Source organism: Falco peregrinus, chromosome 2 (genome assembly GCF_023634155.1).
Source record: "Falco peregrinus isolate bFalPer1 chromosome 2, bFalPer1.pri, whole genome shotgun sequence".
In the NCBI taxonomy this organism is placed as follows: domain Eukaryota; kingdom Metazoa; phylum Chordata; class Aves; order Falconiformes; family Falconidae; genus Falco; species Falco peregrinus.
Genome location: NC_073722.1, coordinates 40,948,915 through 40,970,356, shown reverse-complemented (window position 1 = coordinate 40,970,356; position 21,442 = coordinate 40,948,915). Strand labels below are relative to the sequence as shown.

General features: G+C 50.3%; 2 protein-coding genes across 4 annotated transcripts; both read right to left on the bottom strand.

Annotated features, from left to right (window-relative positions):
* Positions 1–1,316: 1,316 nt before the first annotated feature.
* UBOX5 (U-box domain containing 5) lies at positions 1,317–21,364 on the bottom strand. Of its 3 annotated transcripts, XM_055795562.1 has the most exons (6): positions 21,237–21,286; positions 13,463–13,633; positions 9,862–9,958; positions 6,792–7,974; positions 3,688–3,849; positions 1,317–2,223 (listed from the first exon to the last, which is right to left on the bottom strand). In XM_055795562.1, the coding sequence occupies exons 3-6, from the start codon at positions 9,913–9,915 to the stop codon at positions 2,012–2,014; spliced, it is 1,611 nt and encodes a 536-aa protein (XP_055651537.1). In that variant the 5' UTR covers positions 9,916–9,958; positions 13,463–13,633; positions 21,237–21,286; the 3' UTR covers positions 1,317–2,011. The 3 variants fall into 3 exon arrangements, with proteins under 3 accessions (XP_055651537.1, XP_055651536.1, XP_055651538.1); XM_055795561.1 differs by lacking the exon at positions 13,463–13,633 and having other exon boundaries at positions 21,237–21,364; XM_055795563.1 differs by lacking the exons at positions 1,317–2,223; positions 13,463–13,633 and adding an exon at positions 2,245–3,461 and having other exon boundaries at positions 21,237–21,278.
* On the bottom strand, positions 14,170–21,323 carry FASTKD5 (FAST kinase domains 5). The gene is made up of 2 exons (XM_055795560.1): positions 21,237–21,323; positions 14,170–16,915 (listed from the first exon to the last, which is right to left on the bottom strand). Exon 2 carries the CDS (start codon positions 16,875–16,877, stop codon positions 14,403–14,405), a length of 2,475 nt encoding a protein of 824 aa, XP_055651535.1. The 5' UTR covers positions 16,878–16,915; positions 21,237–21,323; the 3' UTR covers positions 14,170–14,402.
* Positions 21,365–21,442: the final 78 nt, after the last annotated feature.

The following is a 21,442-nucleotide window of genomic DNA, read 5'->3' as shown; positions in this document are numbered from 1 at the left end:
AGGGGAGTGATCAGGAGGGCTCACGCCCAGCTGGGGGGACAAGCTCCATCCCTGAGCAATGGGAGGTGGGCACGGAGGGAAATTCATCCCTTCCCCCCCCCTGCGTCAGCAAGAGGGGACACATGGGTTGAAACTTGCTGCCAAGAGGTCCTACAGGGTTAAGAAGCTGGGTGGATGGAGGCTCTGAGAAATCTGATATAAGGTGGTAAGCCCTACTCTGAGCAGGGGGGGCCACACGACACCCCCCTGCCATCCCATCCCTTCCAAGCCCTGCTCTGTCAGGCTCCATGCTCACTCCTTGTCCCTCCCTGGAGAGCGAAGGGAACCTCAGGAGATAACTCTCCCTCAGCCCCAGTGAGATGGCTCCCAGCCTGGTTGCTGCCCACCGGCTGGGGCAGGAAAGAAGCTTGGCTCAGCTGGCGAATTTGGGTTTCGTCAGAGGCGACCGAGCTTCGTGAGCGCCGGAGCAGGAGAAGACAGTTGTGTTGGATGGGGAGCTCCGGCGGCAGCAATCACTCCCCGGAGATACAGGGCGGAGGAGGTGTGAGAATCACACTGAATCACAGGGGGCTGGTGCGCTGCACACACACCACCTGCACAGAATTCAGAGGGTTTTTGCTGCCTCTGAACTGTGGGATTTTTAGAAATTCTTTTGCCGAACCATTTAAAGATGGGGGACTCCCTGTTTTTGCTACAAATGGGAGATGGATTATACACTCCCACTGAGGCAAAGCCCAGCATCAGTTTGGTGCTGACACCAAGCCGTGTTTGAGCCGTTTGATGAGACTGCGGTTTCACGTGACTAGAAAGCCATGAACATCATGTGTTGCTCTGTAAGTAGGTGCCTTTTAAGAGAATAAAGGTATTATACGCAAAGGTGAGCTGAGTCAGCTGGAGGCTCGTCACCCGAGAAACTGGCACAGAACATCAGTGAGCAGCATCTGCTCCGCAGAGAGAAATTGCCAATTAAGTGGCAACAGCAGGGGGTTACACAGGTGACAAACCCCTCTGCTGTCACAAACTTACCCTCTGCACATCGAGGACACGCTGGAGACAGAATGTATCAGAGTGATTTTCCTCCTTTTTTCTGAACGGCTGTTTGAAGACCAGACCTCCTCAGGTTTAGGTATCTGAGCCTCAGTCCTGTGATGGTCCATGCGGCTGCTGCAATAACCCCTCTAAAACTCATCGGGCTGCACATCCTTTGTGCCAACTTAGCTTTTTCCAGCCCATTTATTCAGTACTCTGCAAAGAGATTCACTCCACAAAATCACCAAGATGCACAATGCGAGCAATTAGAAGTCAGAGAGAGAACATGACTTTAAACATAATTTTATTAAGGCTTAAATGTCTATCAGCCAGACAGGAGCTGGTCCAGTCACACGACATAAACAGAGAGTGACATTTGGTGTAATGTGATGGCTTTTCTACAAGAGTTTGTATGAGCAGGATGAGACTGCTGCCAGTTACTCACGTGTTAACCATGGCCTCTCTTTGTGATGCTGGACTCCAGGATGAGTGCGAGGGCACCGCAGGGAGGAGGGGTTGAGGCAGGGAAGGGGAGAAGTCAGGTAGCTTGCATGTTGTCAATCACAAGGACTTCGCCTGGTCCATGACCGAATGGCTGCTCGTCAAATGTGTAAATGGTTTTAACTCACAGGAAAGCTAAACTCACAGTCCAAAAGGCACCTATGCTAAACCACTGAGCCACTGGGATGGTGGTAAGAGGGCGGGTGCGACAGGTGGAAATCAGTTCCGTATAAATACATATTCCTTGCTAAAGAAGCTATGGCTTTTATTATCCTCAGATCGCTTTGCTCTGGCGCGATGCTCTAACCCCCCACCCCCCACTACTCTGTAAGCACAAGAAGACCAAGTCCTCTCTGCCGTTACGGGTGCTCATCTGTCAAGCTCACCAAAGGCCTTCATCCTCCTACAGATCAATACAGACACAGGGAACAGCAGCGGCTCCTTGTCCTCGTCCTCCCGGCAGGCTCCGGCGGCCAAGGGGTCAGAAGTGAACCCTCCTGACATCGTGTGAGGCAGCCGACCTTTTACAATTCCCGCACAGTATTGATGGCAGAGACTTCTGCTTCTCGGCCAAGCACGGGCGACACATGAGGTGGCCACAGGGAAGCTGGTAAACGGGCTCCGTTTTGAAGTAAGAGGAGAAGGTTTTCCCGCAGGAAGCGCATCCCTGGGTCTGGCTGCTCCTGCCGTGCTCTGCAAAGGGGACAGAAATGGCTCAGTCGGGGGGGTGACAAGTCCACGCTGTGCCACCCCTTACGTGCCCAATCCTGCCTCACGAGCCCAGGTCCCCTTTCTGCAGGCATACGGCACAGCTGCAGGTGCTCGTGGCTCAGGACCACAGCCCATTTTCTCTGACCTCGGGAAAGGGAACAGTCTAGCTGCTGGGGCAGGTTGTGCTCAGAAGGGGCTGGATCACATCAGCATTTGCACCATCAGGCTTTTAATTGAGGATGGATGACTGTAAAGGGCTCTTCACTTTTACTGAGACTAAATCAGCCTCCCTTCCGCTTTTCCAGTGCTCGGATTAAGATCACCGATTCCCGAGTGAAATGCTTTAGGTGTCACTTTGCATTCCTGTCACACACTACCTATCAAGGGCTACTCAGTCAACTCTTCAACAGCTGCAATTTTAAAGGGACAGGAAAAAGCTTAATAGCTTAATGTCACAGCAAAACAGCAAAACTTATTTAGAGAGACAGGCAGCCACTGGGTGCTGCACAGCCCCAGCCCTTTCTCAGGGTCACTTGGTCCCTCTGAACACTCTTCTCTGCCATGAGCAGGTGGATCCACGCTTAGGGCAGAAGAGCAAGCCAGCAGTTAGGGAACTGGCCCGCAGAGGGATATACGAAGGTTCAGTGCCTCCCTGCACTCCAAAGAAATAATTTTGGGAATGCATACACAGCTGGATTAGCACATCTAGCTAGCAGGTGGGATGAAAACTGCGGGGACTCAACAGCCTGGCTGATATACATTCCAGCCTGGTGGGATTCTGGGCACACACCTGGCTGGTTGGCCCGTGGCATTGCTACCATTACCTGTTCCTGTTAAGGGTCAGCATGCTACATGGTATGTGATATATTTACATCTCTCCAGTTGCATCTCTGCACCACTCACGCCCCACCCACGTAGCAACTCCCCAGCTTGCTCTGTGCAGCTAACAGGCAACATTTAAGCCACGCAGCCCAGACTGCAGAGCTCTGGGAACAGCCAAAGCCTTGACGTGGGGCAAGCTCTCAGTCTGCGCTGACCTGCTGCAGGCTGGGCTGAGCGCCGTGTCCCAGCGCAATGCATCCAGGATTGTCCTAGGACGGTGCAGACAAGTGACAGCCATCAACGCGGGCAAATCGTAGGACTCCTGCTGAAGTCTGCTCTGACTGGACACAGACAACACACCCCACTTTCTGGAGGTCAACAAGGTCTAACCTGCCTCACTGGGAGAATAAACCATTAAACTCGCTGAGATGAAAAAGCAGCAGTTAGGGACTGTTAAGTTAAGCTTGCTGGGAGACAATATAGTATTTTATATATATAATATTTTGGGGTCTGAAGATGCACAGAAAGATGCCGAGCAGCAGCACAGATCTCTTTGTTAACACAGTCCCAGTTCCCTTCTCCTCTCTCACTCCCAAAGGTGAAGCAGAGGTGCTTGTTGCTTACCGAGGACTGTGTCCACACTCCATGAACTGCTGCAGCCTCCCTCGCTCTGTGCCTGCTGCTGGCTTTTCATCAGCTTGGCCGTAAATGAGGGCATTGAGCTGAGCGCCGAGTTCAAGGCAGTGTCCAAACTCTCTGACAGTTTTTGTTCATGAGAGACCAGATCTGCAAAGAGAAGCACAAGCTCAAGAAGCGGATGCTGGGAAAAAGAATGCGCAACAGAAATGCTGCTTTGCCTCTAAACCTTTGGGACAACACTCAGGATTTTAGGAGCCCTGCCACTTGTTTTCTTGAGAGGCCTCTTTTCCCTGCCACGGTGCCAGGATGGGGATGTAGTGCTTCATCTGTTTTGGATCCTAAAGATGAAAAGTTCTACAGATTACCATCAGACGTACACGTCATGCCCCAGTGCCAACCAACGCCCATGTGCTGGCTTGTATCTGCAGGTCTGAAAAAGGGCAAAAAGCCAACTAATCCAGAAAGCCGTTTCTCTCTGAAACTGCCTGGGCAGCTCCCTCAGCCTGCTCCAAGGGTCCCAGGCTTGCTCCGTGCAGCTAACTGGGAACGCTGAAGCCACTAGCAAAATCTGGGGGACTAATTTTTTTCTCTTTGTCCCAGTTCTGAGTCAAGGGAGAAAGCCAAAGGCACAGGGCTGGACCCTTCCCTGCAGTGTTTTGTCCTGTGTGATACTGAAGGCATTAATTAAGACTATGCATTAAGAGAATGTTGTCTGCATCACTAATTCTGTTAAACCCATCTCCCAAAGGAAGACTTCTGAATTAGTGCTGCACATTTGCTACAGCAATCAAGGCTGACGAAATACTGAAGCATGAGCTCCCGGGGCCGAGCACTGTGCTTTCATTTATGTACAGGCACTGCCCCCCTGGGAGCTCCAGGACCCCTCTCAGGGCAGTCCCTGCTCCTGTGGGGCTGGGGCACATTCCTAGTGGGAGCTGTCACACGCCTCTGCAATAAAAATCACTAATGATTCCTCCTAAAACACTGAATGAGCTCTAGACTGAGATCAGAGCAGAAATGTGCAGTTTGACTTCTTCCTACTCTTTCTGCTAACACCAAACACCAATTATTTTCAACCCAGTCTTTAAAGAATTTGTTTAAAATCAAATGACCATCTAAGCTTTTTCCTTGAAATATTTTTGGGAAATCTGGGGAGAAAGGTAAAGGGAGTGACAGGTATCAGCAGGCATTAACAGCAGTCAGAAGCCATGGGCCACCTTTTGCCACGTTACAGACCACTACATTAGACGACAACACAAGAAAACGTGACTTACCTGCCTAGAGAGAGCCCTTACATGACCAGAAGATACCCACGCACCGCGTGTTTGTACCGTCCTACTCAGACCAGACTGCTTGCAACAGAAGGCCTCACAGACACGGCTGATCTCTTCAAGCTCATCTAAATATGAGGTTGCTAAAGACGTCTCTTTCCCACCTCCCAGCTTAAGCTTACCTTCCTCCTCCAGTGGGATTATTACCTAAAGCGGTAGCTCAAGTTTAATGATACCAGAGAGAAGATGTAAGTGTTGCTGTACGCAGTAGTTATAGCCACATAACAGTTGTGCGGCCAGCAACTCCAATACATTTCAGGAATTCCTGTGCCAACAAGGGAGAAAGCAAACATGGCAAAACAGATGTGGATTTGGGCGAAAGATCTAGCGTGGAGTCAAGAGGAGCAATTGCCTGGGAGCCACGCTCTTCACCACGGGCTGGAAGCTGAGTCATTAGAGAACAAACCACAAAGAGCAAACAGATTTTGGGGAGAGAGGTTTGACTCTCCTTGGTATTTAAAAAACAGATCACCCTTGCTTTCTAAAGATTGTCACCTCCTCACCAGTCCTGCCTGCCCCAGCACCTGAATGCTGCTGGACCTACAAAGGGTATCCTACACACCTGCTCCCAGCACTCAGTGGATCCAAGGGTTTATCTGCGCTGCTACAGTGCTGCCTTGCCTGCCTGGTCAGAAGCTATGGCATGGCTGAGGACTGCGGCGGGTGAAACCCCTCGGCTTTTCAGGGAATTTATCTCAGCGTTGCAGGTCTGGGTGGTTTTTCTGCCTCTTGGAGCTCATGCCCAGCAGTGCTGCTACCAGATCACTGAGAAAAGCAAGGATAAAAGGAAACTAGTGCCCATTTCCTTCCCTGGTAGACACAAGTCACATCCCTTGCCTGACATCTCTACCTGGTTTTCTGCTTTGACTAACTGCAAACTCCTTGCAAGTCTCTCCCAGCCTGTGCTGTCCTCTCCTCCCTGCTCTGAAGGCAGCACTGCCTGCAATTCCCTTACTGCCGTTTGTTCCAAGCCCTTGCGCTGCTGCACTGGCATAGGCCAGAGGCTGTGCAGCGACAGGCTCCCCAGGCTCAGCCCCTGCCCCAGCAAGAGCAGCCCTGCGAGAAGGGAAGGAGCCAGTGTGTCTCCCAGGGACACAATCTGTGCAATGACACCAAGCATGCAGGGAACCAGCTGCACCAAGAGCCCAGGCTGGCAATGCCTGGCCAGGGAAATCTGTGAGCAGGATTAGTGCCCCATTCCTGCTTTCCTCCTCACCTCACTCCTCATGGTAGGATCCACTCCCCGTGCCATCCCCACTGCACCACTAGACATTTCCTGATGTTGCCTTTTTTCTTGCTGATGCAAGAACATATCGGACAGCTGGGATAATAAATCACCTATAATAAAGAAACTTCAAACCAGCACACTGTGAGAAAAACATTGTCTCCACATGGACAGTGGCTTAAAAGCAAGGAGGAGAAAGGAAATACAAACTAAAAGGGAAACACAGTGACCTGAGGAAACAAGAGGGCTGTGAAGCAGACTGTACGGGCAACACAGCGAGAACGACGGGCCTAGAGATGAGAAGTGAAAGAGAATGGCAACCAACACCATCCAGGGTGGCAGGTTGTGCTGAGGAGAGAGGAGGTGAATCTGATGACAACCTGACTTCCGCGACATCTATCAACTGCAAAATACAACGGCCTTAAAGCTTTCTAGAGGCGGGACAGGAATCTGTACTGGAGCCTCCCGACTTGAACACTGCCCTGGGTTCTGAAGACACTCAAGAACAGGAGTGACTTAGGGAGCCACAATACCTGTCGAACAGTCCATTTGGATCAAATGTGAGTCATTGTCAGTTTTCATTTTTTTAGCACTGTTCTCTGAGGTAGACGTGACAAGTAAGTTTGTAGAAGAAAAATAAGGTGGCTGCACAGAGCTCTGATCCATACAGTCCATTTTCCTCTTCAGAGAAGACATTGTTACGGAAGAAGGTACAAGCATTTCCGAGGCATGCGCCCTCCCGAGCAGGTTGGTGCCAGGGATGCTGTGCTGTAAGAGGAAGTGGTCTATCCTGGCCTTGAGGGTAGGGTGAGGTAGGGGCTGCGAGTGCTGGCTGAAGGCCACCCCAGTGAAAGGATCGCTGGGTACCCTGCCCCAAGACGCCTCACTCCGGTTGCACTTTTCCAACGTGGTCTGGTCGATCACCTTCCCTGAGGGCAGGAGCATGGGGAAAGTCATGATCTCCAGAGTGATGGGGTCCAGGAATTCTTCAGGGATGTCTTGGACAACGTCCACCAGCTTGCGGAGGGTCTGCTGCTCGCTGTCGTTGGCACTGAAGGGCACGCAGTCGCTCTCCATAGGCGTCCAAAGTTCTGGCTTGAGGCTGCCAACATCCTGAGCAAAGAACTGGGAGGCCACTTGAAAGACACCCTCGATCACCTCCTGCGGGCATGATTTGGCAGGCTGTCCCCACACCTCCAGCCTCTTAATGCAAGGCAGGCCACCTCCGGCCACGTGGGTGATGCAGATTTTTAAGTGCGACACGTTGCTCAGCGAGGTGGGCCCTTTGTTCCAGAGGTCTTGAGATGCAGAGCCAGGGTAGGAGAAGACATTTTCCATCTGATGGAAGGGAGGCCTTGGCTTGAAGCCTCTGTGGCCAAATGTCACTTTGCTTTGATTTTTTAAGACAGCTTTGCCCACCAGTGTGAAAGTGTCTTTGTCCGACACAGGCTGACCGGCCAGACCTGAGAACTGACCCTCAGGGCTCTGCCAAGAGGTTTTATTGCATGAGGTAGAGGTGTAAACTTCGAGCCCGGAGAAGGTTTGGCATCCCCCGGATGAGATGTCAATATTAACCCTGCAGATCTCAATATTGAAGGGAAAAGAGATCGTGACATGGACTGGAGGTTTGATAAAGTATTCGCTGCGGAAACCACGATTTCTCCTGGCAAGGTCTTCAGAGATCAGATTCTCCACTTCGTAACCATCAGCAGAAATCTGTGTTTCAGGAGAAAACCAGATTTAATTTGAAGTAAGAAAATAAAAGGAAACTACTTTCACAAGCACTTACGTAGATTCTCAAGATGACATCAGCTAGGGACCAAGGTTATGGTTTCACATGCAGCTGAGACAACACAAGAGATCCCAGCTGCTGCGGCAAAGCAGACCCATGCCCACCCTCCTGCAGCCATGCAACCCCATCTGCTTTCCTCTGCACCCTCTGCTACCTGGCCAGCCATTTGCAGAGCTGATTTAACTGCTAGAAGAGTGGAAAATTACAGATGGTTTGTGGTTTTGGCTGGGTCAGTGAATTAAAACAAGTGGGAGAGTGTGGCTGGGAGCACGGCATGTGTGCATGGGGGAGACGGGAGCCTCCTCTCTTTCCACGGTGGTGAAACATTATGTCAGCTTATCCTGCTACGTGGAAACGTACTCTGCATCACAGTTACAGGATCTCTTAAGGCCAGCTAGCTGACTGCCTTCTCCTGCTCTGGGATCAACGCTACCTATCTCTCAGGGAGATCCATCTAACCAGGTTGGGTTCCACCCCATGTCTCCCAGAACATGCAATCCCACCCTCCGCTCTGCTCCTGGGCAGACCGGCTCTACCCATTCCCTTTCCTGGAAGCCCTGGGGCCTAAAAAGTCTGCAGCACTTGCTAAATGAACAAATAACAGCAAGAAATAGCTATTTGTTCCACCTGCTTAATACGGTCACCCTACAACAACTTCCCAGCAAAGCCCAGCAGCATGGCTGGGTCTCTCCACACACCACCTGGATGGACGGTCACACCTGCACTGCAGTTTTTACAGCCCAATACTGACAAACCCAAGGTGGTCTTGGATTTTGGGGTGTGAGTTGGTGAGGAGACTTACAATTACACAAATGGCTTTGAATTAAAACCGAGTTAAGTTCCTAAGAGATTCTGACGATGCCGAGTGAAAATATTAAGTACTTGTAAAGTAAGTTCAACAAACATTGTCAAGAGCTGTGCATTGTACTGCACAAAGGGCAAGCCGTAATGCTGCAGGTAAAAAGGTATCTTAAGTCAAAGCCCACATACCTGTAAGCACATAACACTGTCTTGTTATGAGATCCTGCAAAATTAGAGCTTTTCCCCTCCAACAATCAGCGTGTGCCACATCAGAGCAGTCACACAAGGTTGTACAGTGTTCTAACACTACCTGGCAGACACTGACCAAGACATACACAGGACAAATAAAATTTTGAAGAGTAACTTCTGGGAAATCTCTGAATGCTGACTTTTCAAAGTACTGAGCCCTCAGCTCTACTTTATCTTCATGTGAGCTGCAGGTCCCAAGCACCCAGACACGGGTTCTCTTAGTGCTTACACATCAATGACTCTCTCAAGATGGAAGCACAAAAGGGGAATTTGGGAACCAGGAGCAGAGATTCCAAACATCAGCTCACAAAACCACCTTACTGGGAATGACAGGAGACTGGTGAGCTTGGAAGAGAAAGCTGTGAGCAAACCCACCCAAATCACAACCCTCCTACATCACCAGGAAATGGTTTTAATTGACAAAAATGCTCTCAGCTTTGCAGATTAAAAAGCTGACGCTTTACCTGCATCCATCTGCAGTGCTTCTGCGGCCAGAGGACAGACACAGCCTCCCACATCAAAATCCCTCTCTGAACCAGCCAGACCACACAAAACGACGGGAATTTGCTGTTAGTTGCCTCTGTTTTGTTTTCTCAGGAAAGCCTGGCATGGCCAGCCAAAACCAGTCTTCCAGAAACACTGCTAATTATCACAGATGAGCAGCACACAAGCCTTCCCAGCCCTAACCAGTCCAGCATGCCACTTCCAACTAACCCTTCCATCCCTCCAGCTCCCTAAAACCTCACACATCATTATTTTACCTTGTTGCAGTGGATTCTTGGCTTGAACTGTGGGAGACAGACGTTTATTACCATCTTGGCAGTTGGAGAGAGGTCACTTTCTGAGCATCAGATTCAGCTTGTCAAAAAAAAAAAGGCAAAATAAAGTGAACATCAGTGAACAGTGAAAGGACCTCCTGTTTCACAGACTGTATCAATTACAAGCTCCGTAGTTCCTAAAATGCAACTCAGATCCGAGTTCAGGAGGTAAAGCCAATAAAAAACCAAAAGACTGTGGTGGAGAGACAGGCTGGAGAGAAAAAAACATGTTAATATTAATTAGTGAACCCCTGGAGAAACATCAAAGAGAAAACGGCTATTTTAACTAAAAATGTCTTACCTATGGATAGGCTAGCAAATCGATTAGGAAGTTTATCAAAGATGCAAGAGGTTTTGCAGGTACAGTGAAGCAACAATAACACACGAGGTTGTCAAAGGAATCGCTGTGAGCTCTCAGCAGCTGCAGGCAGACCTGGAGGGCACCGGGCTGCTCTGTGACCCACCAGAGCACTCAGCACTGTGGCCCCTCACCACCACAAGGTGGAAAAAGCTGATGTCCACTCCCCCCGTGTGGCCTTGAAGTGCCTGCGTTGTCTCCATACCCAGTTCCCCCTGCATGCCATGTCTATATGCTGCCTTCAACAGTTTAAGGCAGGACCTGCCTGCGCTCTTGGACAACACCCAACACAAGAGGCTCGGACAAGGCATCTCGGGACAAAAGTAACACCAGTCAGCATTAACACACCGCTGCTGCAAAGACAAGCAAGATGTTGCTTGAGGGCTTCGGGAGCCTCAGATGTAAGTGAAGATTAAACACAAATATTATCAATTGGTATTTAATAGCTCCGAGGGAGCAGAGGGCATTTAATAGCTCTGAGGGAGATTATCTGTGTTCCGAACACTGACCCAGTGTTCTTCTTCCAACAATGTTCATTAATGAAACCTGAGCGAACACACCTTTTTCTCCACTGAAAAAAATGTGACTCATAAATTGGTTATATCAGATCCTTTTTAACAATGAAATTATCTGCAAAGTAAATGTCTTAACCTTACGTTAACCTTCGTTTTAATGTGTCACTGCCATGAGCAATCTTGCAAATCAGGAACCCACTGCTTTCTTCAAGAACAAGAAGCCCTTTAATCATTCTCAACTGAAGTTGTTCGTTCAGCCAAAATGAAATTAGCCTTCTGGGGGCACATCGGTCCAGCCAGTGAAATGCAGAGCGCTAACGAGCTCACTCTGCCTGCTAAGCATACGGGTGCAGTCTGCCTGCAATTGAGCACAACAGTCTGAAATGAGAAGTGTGGTATCCGAAGTACAAATCCCACGTATAAAAATCAACACAAAAGAAGCCGAGCCTGCAGAGAGCAGAGCCCGAAGGTGACAACGCAGATGCTGGATCGAAGCAGTTGTGAAGCCAAGAACTGCAGCAGGCCAGACCAGCATGCCTTCTAACCCAGTATTTCACCTGACAGCCATCAGCAGCAATTCCTGCTCCTCACAGGAAACACAGGAACACGGCAAGCACGAACCCACACTCTACTTTCTTGGCTTTCTGAGCCTGAGAGGCTTCCAGTACAGGGCTGCCAGTGAGGAATTGTTCAAATAGGCTTTTAAACCGGTTTGACTTTTGGCACCCACATCTTGTGGGAGTAAGATTGCCAGTTTAACTACAGGCTGTGTGACAGAACTACTCTTTTTGGTTCATTTTGAACCTGTTGCCTGGTAAATTAGCTTGGCCCTCAGCACTGGTATTACAAAACCCCCAAAATCAACTCTCTTTGCTCCCTTTCTTGGAATGACTCAAGATTTGCCCTCTATATTATTCCTTCTCACATTTCTTTCCCAGGGTGAAAATTTCTCCATTCCAACCTGACCAGACTGGTGCATTTGCATTTAGCGAGTCTTGGTGAGACGTTCCCTGAACGACAGTGAGCCGTGAGAGGCACCTTCACCTCTGCATCACTGCAAACTCATCACTTTAAGAACTCGCTTCTCGTGAGCCGCTGCCTACTGAGATCCTGCCTACAGCAGATGCCAAATACTCCCATGGACGTGCAGTTGTGCAACCCTCTCTGTCCTAGTGCTGTCTCACGCTAGGCAAACCACGGATGGGTGTAAGCCACTTCTCAGGACTTGCGTCTTCTTCCAAGCCTAAGACACTTACTGAGGCTGTGTTCTACATCTTCATCCTTTTCTACCATACTTTTAACAATCTGTGGCAATTACCTCTGGTTAATTACAAATGATTTATTCTCTCGCTAAACTTGCTGTCTTTCAATTCAGTTGCTCCTTGTTTTGCAGCATGAGGAGCTATGTATGTATATATAGGTATATTTTATAGGATTTTCTCCTACCTGTTTGTGACCCTGACAGACTTTTAACAACTCAGGCTAATTTTTCCAGGTTCAACACCTCAATAAGAAAATGCATTATTCTGCATGTCCAAGTCACTGCTCTCCCTTCTTCTGAAAAGTTCTGCCACACTCTTGCTTCACAGCAAAAGCTGGTCACCGAGTTGGCTTTCATCTGTAGCCGTGTTTTTTTCACTCTTCCCATGAAAACACAACTCAGAAGACAGACAGCAGGGGTGAAGGGACAGATTAACTCAGAAACTGGAATGAGATTAGGACTAAGATTCTACGCAAAGAAGGAAAGTGAGCAGTGGCTGGACACACTGTAATAGGAAAGTAAAGGGGCTAGCTGAGGCCAGAGAATCAGGCTGGGTACAAGAATCAGCAGGGGTGGGCAAAAGCAGGTGAGAGGAACAGATCAGGAGTGACCGGAATCAGATGGGGACAGTGAGCCCAAGACCCCTCTTGCAAGGAGCCTGGGCTGAAGCAAGAGCTGGGGAAATGCAGACAGCAAAAATCTCTGCAAAAAAGCATAGGATGGGACAGCAGATGTAGTTTCCCCACGGCTACTGCCACCATTATGCCCCAGACTTGTGTGGATGTCCCCTCTGCTAACAACAACTCACATGGCTGTGGGACGAAGGTGGTTCTGAATTTACGAACACTTCAAAAATATAACACCCAGGGAACTGCATTACTAAAGTCATTACTTGCCAAAACAAAAGGCTCAAAGATCACAAAGGACTCAAAGACTATGAAGTGCCATCAGGCTGTCACACAAGTGTCCATCTCATGCCTTCCCTAAGGTGAATGACCATCTTTTGACTGAGGCAAAATGCAGACTGAAGGACTGTACTCTGTATTTTTCTACGCCAGCAAGATCCTCTGTCGTCTCAAACAAGTCACTTAAAACCAGCTTTCTGGAGCTAGTCACCAAGTGCCTTCCTGGTGTCCTGCATACAACTAGGGAGCTGCAGCAGTAAGGAGCACACCCAGTGGATGCTGAACTAAGGTGTTCCATAACACCGAGTATTTGAGGGAGAGGGAAAAGAACAGCCCAGACATTTTAAACCAGGCAACCAAAATGAGCTAATATACAGTATCTGTCCTGGGACAGCAACCTGCTTACTGCCACCAGTCTTCGCCATCCTCCACCTCAGCATGCCTTGAAATGGAGCACTGCAAAATAGCCAGAACAGCTTGGCTGCAGTGGGAATGCGCGTTTCACCTGCTGCTCCATGTGAAATAATCCCTTCAGCTCTGATCAGAAGCAGAGTCTGCCCTGCGCAGCTCAGGAAATGTCCCTCCTCTTGGAAAGAGCCACCACGTGAAAGCTCAGGAAGAAGCCAGCAACTCTGTCTTCAGAATGGCATACAGAACTCAGACACTGGGCCACATCCTGAGTAAGAAAAGAACAGTGTGAGCCATGCGATAGCGGGTAAAACCAGCAGCCTCCAGAAGAGATGCTCCACGCAGCTAGAGGCTGCACTCCAGTTTGCACAGACTCATTGTCACTCAGGCAGGGGTATCGCCTCCAAGTGGATTTGTTAGCCCCATGTGGCAGCAGACATTATCAACAGGGTGCAAAGCCTCTCTGTCAGACATTGCTGAGAGCTGAGCACGAAATGAACATCTCGGGGTCAGAGCGCCCCAGCCCTCAGCCCCAGCTTTCATCTCGCCACACAGCGTTCACACTCTGTCCTGCTCAGCCACAGCCCCTGAAGGATAAACTCTGACTGCTGCCTACCAGCCCCAGCCTGCTGGTGATGGAAACAGGAAGGAAACATGTACGTGTGTTCCTGGCACCCAGGTCAGCTTCATGACTAAAAATCATCCCAATTCCACCCCAAATACCACTGTTCTGCTCTCACAGTGACCAAATCCATCCTCTTTCATTTAGGGTGGAAAAAAAAAGTAACCACGGAGAAAAATTAATAGGACAGTAGTTTTTATTTGCCACGGAAGCATTTGAGGATCTATGTACAACAGGAGAGTGTGGGACATACAACTATCAGCAGAGCAGAGCTGGCTAACACAGCAAGGCAGCCTGAGCAAACAAAGCACCTGCCAAACACTTAATCAACACTGAAAGAGCATTTTAACCACTAATCAGAAAGAAAGATGCATCTGTGAGGCTGTGTCAGCCTCTGAGCAAGCACCACACCAGACTAGCCAGCCCTGCTAAGCAGCGCTGGGTCAAACACTTTGTAATGGAGGTAGCTCAGTTTCTCCAAACGTGTGCGTCTGAGCAGAGGAAACCATTCCCAGAAGGGAAGCTCAACCACCACGTAGCCCAGCTGCCGCAGCTGCCGCCGTTTCATGCGGTGCAGTCCCAAGAGCCGCTTGGAGCTGTAGCAGTAGTGGTTTCGGTTGGACACCTGAATAGCCAGTTTCACCCCCCGAGACTGCCGATTTGGTGTAAGAGATGGGGTGGCTTCAAGACAGTGCCCCAGTTTAGGCTCAACTTGCAATCCAACACCTGCAATAAGAGCGCCCCCTGAGAGCACAGCATGATCCCCTGTGCACAGTGTTCGTGCTTCTTCCCCTCTCCCCTGACCATGAGTTCTACAATCATTTTCCACTTCTATGGGGGACTGGCTATTAGAGGTCCCTTTTATAAGCTGAGTCATTAAGTCATCTGTTAGACTAACTCCGATGTCTTTCAGTTTCTTATCTGCAAGACGGTCTTCTAAGTTGAAAGGGATGGGATGTCCATCCATGTCCATATGAACCTCCAGGTCACTCGATCTCGTGTGAGGCAGAATCATGTGGCTCTTCACATACTTGGGGCCACCTAACATGCTCTTGAGAAGAGACACGGCTTCTACAATTTCAGGTCTGACGTAGATTTCCTTCTCTGCAAAATTCAAAACCATCTCAGTAATCTCTCGACAAAGCTGAGGTGGAAGGCAGTTGCCTTGGTAGCTTGGGCACTCGATTTCGACACTCTTACCAAGTGTGAACAGGTCCTTTTTGAGCTCATATTTACTACCTCTCGTTTTCTGGACAAACTGATCCCTGAAAGCATAATCTATCAGCTCCTCTGGGAAGCGTTTGACAAATGCCAGGCCAAGCAAACCAGTAAGGAGATGCTCCGGAAACTTCATAAATTCATGGAGTTTTCTATTCATCTGCTCTATCAGGCTGGAGTAAAACTCTTCCTCATTTGGAGGTTCATAGTCCAGGCATCCAAAGGACCACAAGAACTTGGCAGCATCTTTGCTTCGGCAGTAAGTCACCTTAGAAGGCAAAGACATGGCTGCAGCAGCCATAATGCCTTCGTCAAAGTAGTGTAGGGATGAACAGGTAAGAGTGATGTGCATGATGCCCTGGATGTTTGTGTTAGGGATCCGAGCGGGAATAACCTTCCCAAGTTCCTTCAAGAGGGGTAGGTGATCCATGCGAGTGTAGCGGAGTATTTTAAGCACGTTCACCAAAGCATAAGTGCTCATGTCTTCTATCTGTAGGGAGACTCTGTCTGCAATTTTTCTCATGACGTGGTCAGAGATACCACTGAGGGACTTGAAGAGCCCTAAGCAGATGGCACCCAGCTCCTCCAAGGTGAAGGAGTCCAAGTACTTCAAAATCATGCTCTCCATCTTCTGCATCAAATCCACGGGTGACCTCCGGCCTTCACCTATGATATAAACAAGCTGAACAAACTGGGGCAAAGTGAGTTCTTTCCAGTGCATGTTGGCATAGCTGAACAAAATGCTCAGGTAGGAAGGCACACTACGCTCCAGACAGCGCCAGCAATCAGCCACCAGCAGCAGCTGGTCCAGGTTCATGTCCCACACCCGCCGGCAGAATTCATTCTCGCACGCGTTCAGCAGAGGGTGGGTGGGTGGAACAGCCAAACGAACGCAAGCCTTCAAAATATCAATGAGATCTGAAGTACTGAACAACCTGATGTTTTTCACAGCATGGCGACACAGTGTATTAAACCTGGGTTCAGACAGCAACGCTGCGTGCTGTTCCACTGGCAAACGACTCAGCTTGTGAAAATAATCTGTGCTGGTTCCTGGGCTCTGGCTGCCCTGGCATACAGCCACACTGTGTAAAATCAAGTCACCTTCTTCTAAAGGAAGGGTCTCTACTGGCTCAGACTTGTCGTAGCTGAGAGATCTGTACTCGGGCCTCCCCTTCTGAAATACGCGAGGGTCCTCCTTGGAGCTGTGCATCTCTGATCTTTCCTTTTCTGCTTCCTCCGTGGGTTGTGCTGCAGAGAGACACGCTGAGATGGTCTGCTCTAAGTGCGGCTTGGACTTGGCCTTCGGCAGGGCACTGCTGGTGGGTGGCAAAGCTTGAGAAGAGGCGGTACCGAGCGCATGCTGAGCCTGTGCGGTGCCAGGGCTGGTGAAAGCGTCACCGAGAGACTGGCCACTGTTCCTAGCAGCGTGCTGCTGGGAGGCAGCTCTGCTTCTGGCATAGGCAGATGGGTTATAGAATACTCTGTAGTCCAGTGGATTCAGCAGCTGGATTGTAGCCACAGATTCGGTTGTGGTGTTGGCTGATTCTGGGTTCTCTTCCTTTTTCTGCTTACTTTTGCTGCTTCTGCTCTCAGCCTTGCACTTGGCTGTAGTTGAAAATGTAGTCACCCTGCTCAGTCTTGGAAATCTTCGGCATATTAGCACTGTAGCCATGGATCACAATTTACTGGGGTCAGAATTGCTTCCAGGTACTGAAAAAAGGGCAGACGAAGAATGAGTGGCTTCCACCTAACACGAAGCACTTTTTAATCTATCCTTTACGCTACTGAAAGCGAGGCCATGTCGGTGCTTCCCCTAGGCAGGGCAACTGTTTCCCTGCAAAGCTGGAAGGCAGCCACTATCGAACATCACCTCACCCAAAGGCAGTTCAAAACAAGCACCCAGGTGACCTGACATACCCGAAGCTGGGGTACACGGCAGTTGGGTATTCCCTGCTACTCAGCAGCCATAAGTAACCAGCAAAGACTATGGGAGTTAAAGAAAAGAATGTAATCTCTTTTTCATTTTCAAAAGACCCAAACTGCTTTTCTTTCATTCTAAACAACGAAAACATATTTTTGCAGTAGAACTGCAACTTCAAAGAGACTTTACATAATCAGTGCATTCTGCTACTTCAGCCACCATAGTCTGAAATACCAACCACCACCCGAGAAGTTGCCACAAAATATCCAGGGTGCTGCAGTGCTCTCTGCACCTGGAGACAGTATGTGGGGGCTGTGAGCAAAGTCTCCGCAAAACCAGTCCAAGGAGTAAAAGCTGGCCTGTAACCTGCAGATAGAGATTATAGTGGGAAGAAGAAACATGGCCCTTCTAGGTGGGGCCTAAGTGGGGGAAGATCACGGAAGAAGTAACACAAATCATTACAAGATGTTACATCCTGAGTTGCGAACCAGACGGAACAGAGCTTTAGGCTTCAGACTTGGGAGCGTTTCCCATAGTTTTAGGGTACAGAAGTCTTAAAAATGCCAGGTGCCTTCCTAACTCCTGCCTAAACCAGCTACAGCACAGAGACTGAGGATGAGAAATTTGTCAGGAGTTAAGCTGTGTGCTGCCAGCCTGCATAAGCTGCCAAACGATCCTGTTTACGATGATTCAGATGCTGATTAAAAAAGAAAAAGCACCAAGTCAGCGCTCTGTGTAACACACCCTTATCCCACCACATGTGGTCAACCCCAAAGATACGTTAGACCAGGCGTTCTCTACTTCTTTAAAATTCCTTGTGCTCTCACTACCACAGGGTGCCAAGCAATCAGGAAAGCCAAAGCCTGGCAGAGATGCTGTGACTGCAATACGCATTAGCCTCTGTGCTCCCCACATGGGGGAAATAAATCCTTTGCGGGCATCCCTCTGAGCTCTGCTTATACGTGCAGCTTCTCGATTAGGGCTACAGCAAGATGTTGAACCAGTGCAGGCAAACTCCGTTTTGCAGCAGCAAAATGGATACCTTGGGGGAAGAAAAGGTGGGGTGAGAGCTGTGTGTCTGGGGTATCTGAGCAGGAAAAGGCTGCAGTGGGATCACATGCAGCTCTGGCTGAACAGAAACTGGGTATTTGGGTTTTTTGGAGTACAAGAATCCCCACGTCTCCCCTGACCCATTAGATGATCTTATTCCTGCACCACAATGATGAAGCATCAGCTCCTCTCAAGGAAGGGTGAGATGGGAAGGGAGGGAGGATGGGGAGAGGCAAAGTGATGCCCTTTGCTCCCTCTTGGTGCCAGCTGTGGGTGCTGCCTGTTGTGGGGATGGCTCCCCGCAGCAGCCTCGGCTGTCTCTTGCACACCCTGAATTCTCCCACAGCAGCAAAAGCAGTCACAGGAGCAGACAGGCAGGCAAGACATCTCTGATCTGGCACAGGCACAAGCAACCTGCTGCTCTCTGCAGGCTGTTTTCCTCCCAGGTAGCTGTACCTCTGTCTTGCTGCAGCTCAGCTTCTGTCTGAGGACAGGACCTCAGCACAGAGTTAGCACAGGAGCACTCCCGATCTGCTCTAGTGCAAAGTCAAGTGGCTCAATTCCTCCCTCTGGGATCAACTGAGTCAACTTGCGCTGAGGCAGCCAAGGAGATCTCACATCCTCTGCTCCATAGGCAGAGCTTGGGGGCAGCAACCACCAGCTGGCAGGTGAGGAGAAGCTGCTGGAGCAGTAACCCTCTCAGCCGCCCCGGCAGGAGAGGTGAAAAAAGCAACCTGGGTGGAGAACAAGAGGCTCGTGGCGGGGGGGAAAGAGGGAAGACAAGCTGAAATTAAAATTTCTGGATACAGCCACACAAGGAGGAAGGTATAAGAAAGAGGCCAATGCATTTCTAAGGTGACTAGTAAATGGCTGGTAAATATTGTGAGACACTCAATAGTCGCTAAGCTTGCTGGACACCGTATTTGGATCTCAAAGCACACCATGAGGCAGCCTGCTGGTGCAGACCAGGCTCTGCTCCACAGACCCCAGGCACTGCTGACTCTTACAGCTGTGCTAGTGCCTGCCAGCCAGGCAGCTGCAAGGCTGTGGCTGTCCCCTTCCAGCATGAGAAATCAAATCGTGACAGGCAGGAGAGACTCTACCCCTTCCTGACTGTCTTGTAAGCTGGGGAAAGGAAAAGCCCCCTCAGAACCTGGACAGTAAAACCCAAGAGCTCTGATGCTGTGGCACAGGCCAGACCCTGCAAAGCCGGAAGCAGCAGCAAAAAGGAGCCAGATTTCAAAGCTTGCCTGCTTAGCACAAAGAATGAAAATACCATTTCTGGCTCTACTGGCTGTGATGTCCAGCCTGAACTGGCCACATGTGACGGATGCCATTTTTGTGGCTGGAGACAGGCAGCTGTGAAGTGGGCAAGGCTCAGGTCTGCACCATGGCAGGGGGATGGAGACCCCATCCCCTCTGACATCGTCTCCTCTCCTGGCACCTCACAGTGCTTGTCCTGGAGGACACTCAGAGAGGCTGGTTCAAGCTGCAAAATTGATCCCAGACAAGTGGAGGTTTATCTAACCCAGGCTTTCTGGCAGACCTTGTCTGACTTGTATTTTGCATGTCTTCTATCTATTTTTGTATTACTGAGAGACAGGCCATTTCTTGAAAACAATTTCTATTTGCTGCTGAAAGGTGATACTACCTAAGAAATTCAGCACTCTGCTGTTACCAGAAACACCCTACTCGGTGACAACAGCCTAATTTCAAAGACAGAGAATCAAAGTCACAGCATTTGCACACCAGAGGCTCTGAAGGTGCGTGCTGCTAAGAATACCACCTATGTAGTTTAGTGTTAAGCCATGACACATTTGGGAAGCTATTTAGTAAAGAGAATATGGCTCTCCTCCTTGGCTCCAAATTCAGCAAAAGAGAAGATCCCGTGCAGGGGAGCAAGGTCTGCATGGGTTTAGGTACTTTAAGCATCTCTGAAAGAAACATGCTGGGTCCAAGTGGCCTTTTGCCCATGGCTGTCACCCACCCGTAGCCTAAGTCTTTGTGATCTTTGAAGTTTCTACAGCATTTCTCTCCCAACTCAACCTACACCTCTCCTCAATGTTCCTCTCTTCCTGTTACCCTGAATAATCAGCCTCCTTCCTCCTCCCACTGTGCTTCTCTTGTTCAAACAGAGCCAAACTCCTTCCCACCTCCAGGCAAATCTCTCCAGAAATTTCACTTCCAGTGACTCCAAAAAGCCAGTCAGAAAGCGAGCTTTGGAGCTGGGCCCTGCAGGCTGCAAATACACTTTGTGGAGGTCCTCTGAGATGAAAACATCTTTGTGTATGTGTCTGCGTGTCACACTTAGAGCTGAGCTCTCGGCCAAGAGCACAACTGCACAGCTGAGCGTTAGCTGAACACCAGGGAAAACAACATTCCTGGAGGGATGCCACCCGCCTTGGAGTATCAGTCCCGTGAAGGGGGATATAGATGCACCCTGAAATGCTGTCTGTGCCTCTGAAACACTCAAAGGGGCTTTCAGCGGCACTAGAAAACCCTCACAGGACCCATGCTAGGAGACCACCCACCACTGCAGCACACTGCCCCAGCCCGTGCTTCCCCCTGCCCAGCACCACTGGCAGTGAAGCTGGGGGTTACACGGCTCGTTTTGGCCAAGAGCCTACAGTTAACCGCCGTGCCTGGGCTGAAGAGACAAAAAAAAAAAAAAAAAAATCACAGCAAAAGCATTTTCCCCCAGCGGATCACGCCGTCAGAGTGCCAAACCGCCACGTTTTTTGTTGGTGCTTTTGTTTTTCGCCCTCCCTTTCACGTCCCCGGCGGCACCTCTACCACCGTGGGGGCAGAGCGGCCGCCAGGCGCGGCCCCCGCTGCAAACCCGAGTCCCGCTACTTACCCACACGGCCGTCCCTACATAAATATACATATAAAATACATGTACAGCCCGGCCCCCGGGCCGTGCAGCCCCCGCAGCTGCCCCCGGGCCGTGGGGGCTGGGCGCATGCGCGTGTGCCGCCCGCCGCGGCCCGCCGCTGAGGGGACGGCAGGGGGCAGGGGGAGAAGGGGACGGGGCGGCCCGCGCTGCCCGCTCGCACTCACCGGGGCCCGGCGCTCGCCGCCGGCTCTGGCCCTGCCGCCCGCCAGCCCCTCCGCCCGGTCGCCCCCGTTGCCACCCACCGCTTCCGGCCACCTGATGGTGACACACTTCCGGCCGGACGGAAGCCGAGGGGGGTGCCGGGGGTGGGTGTGAACGGCGGGAGCGGAGCGAACGGGCGGCAGGTGGCGCCCGAGGCGCGCCGCGCGGC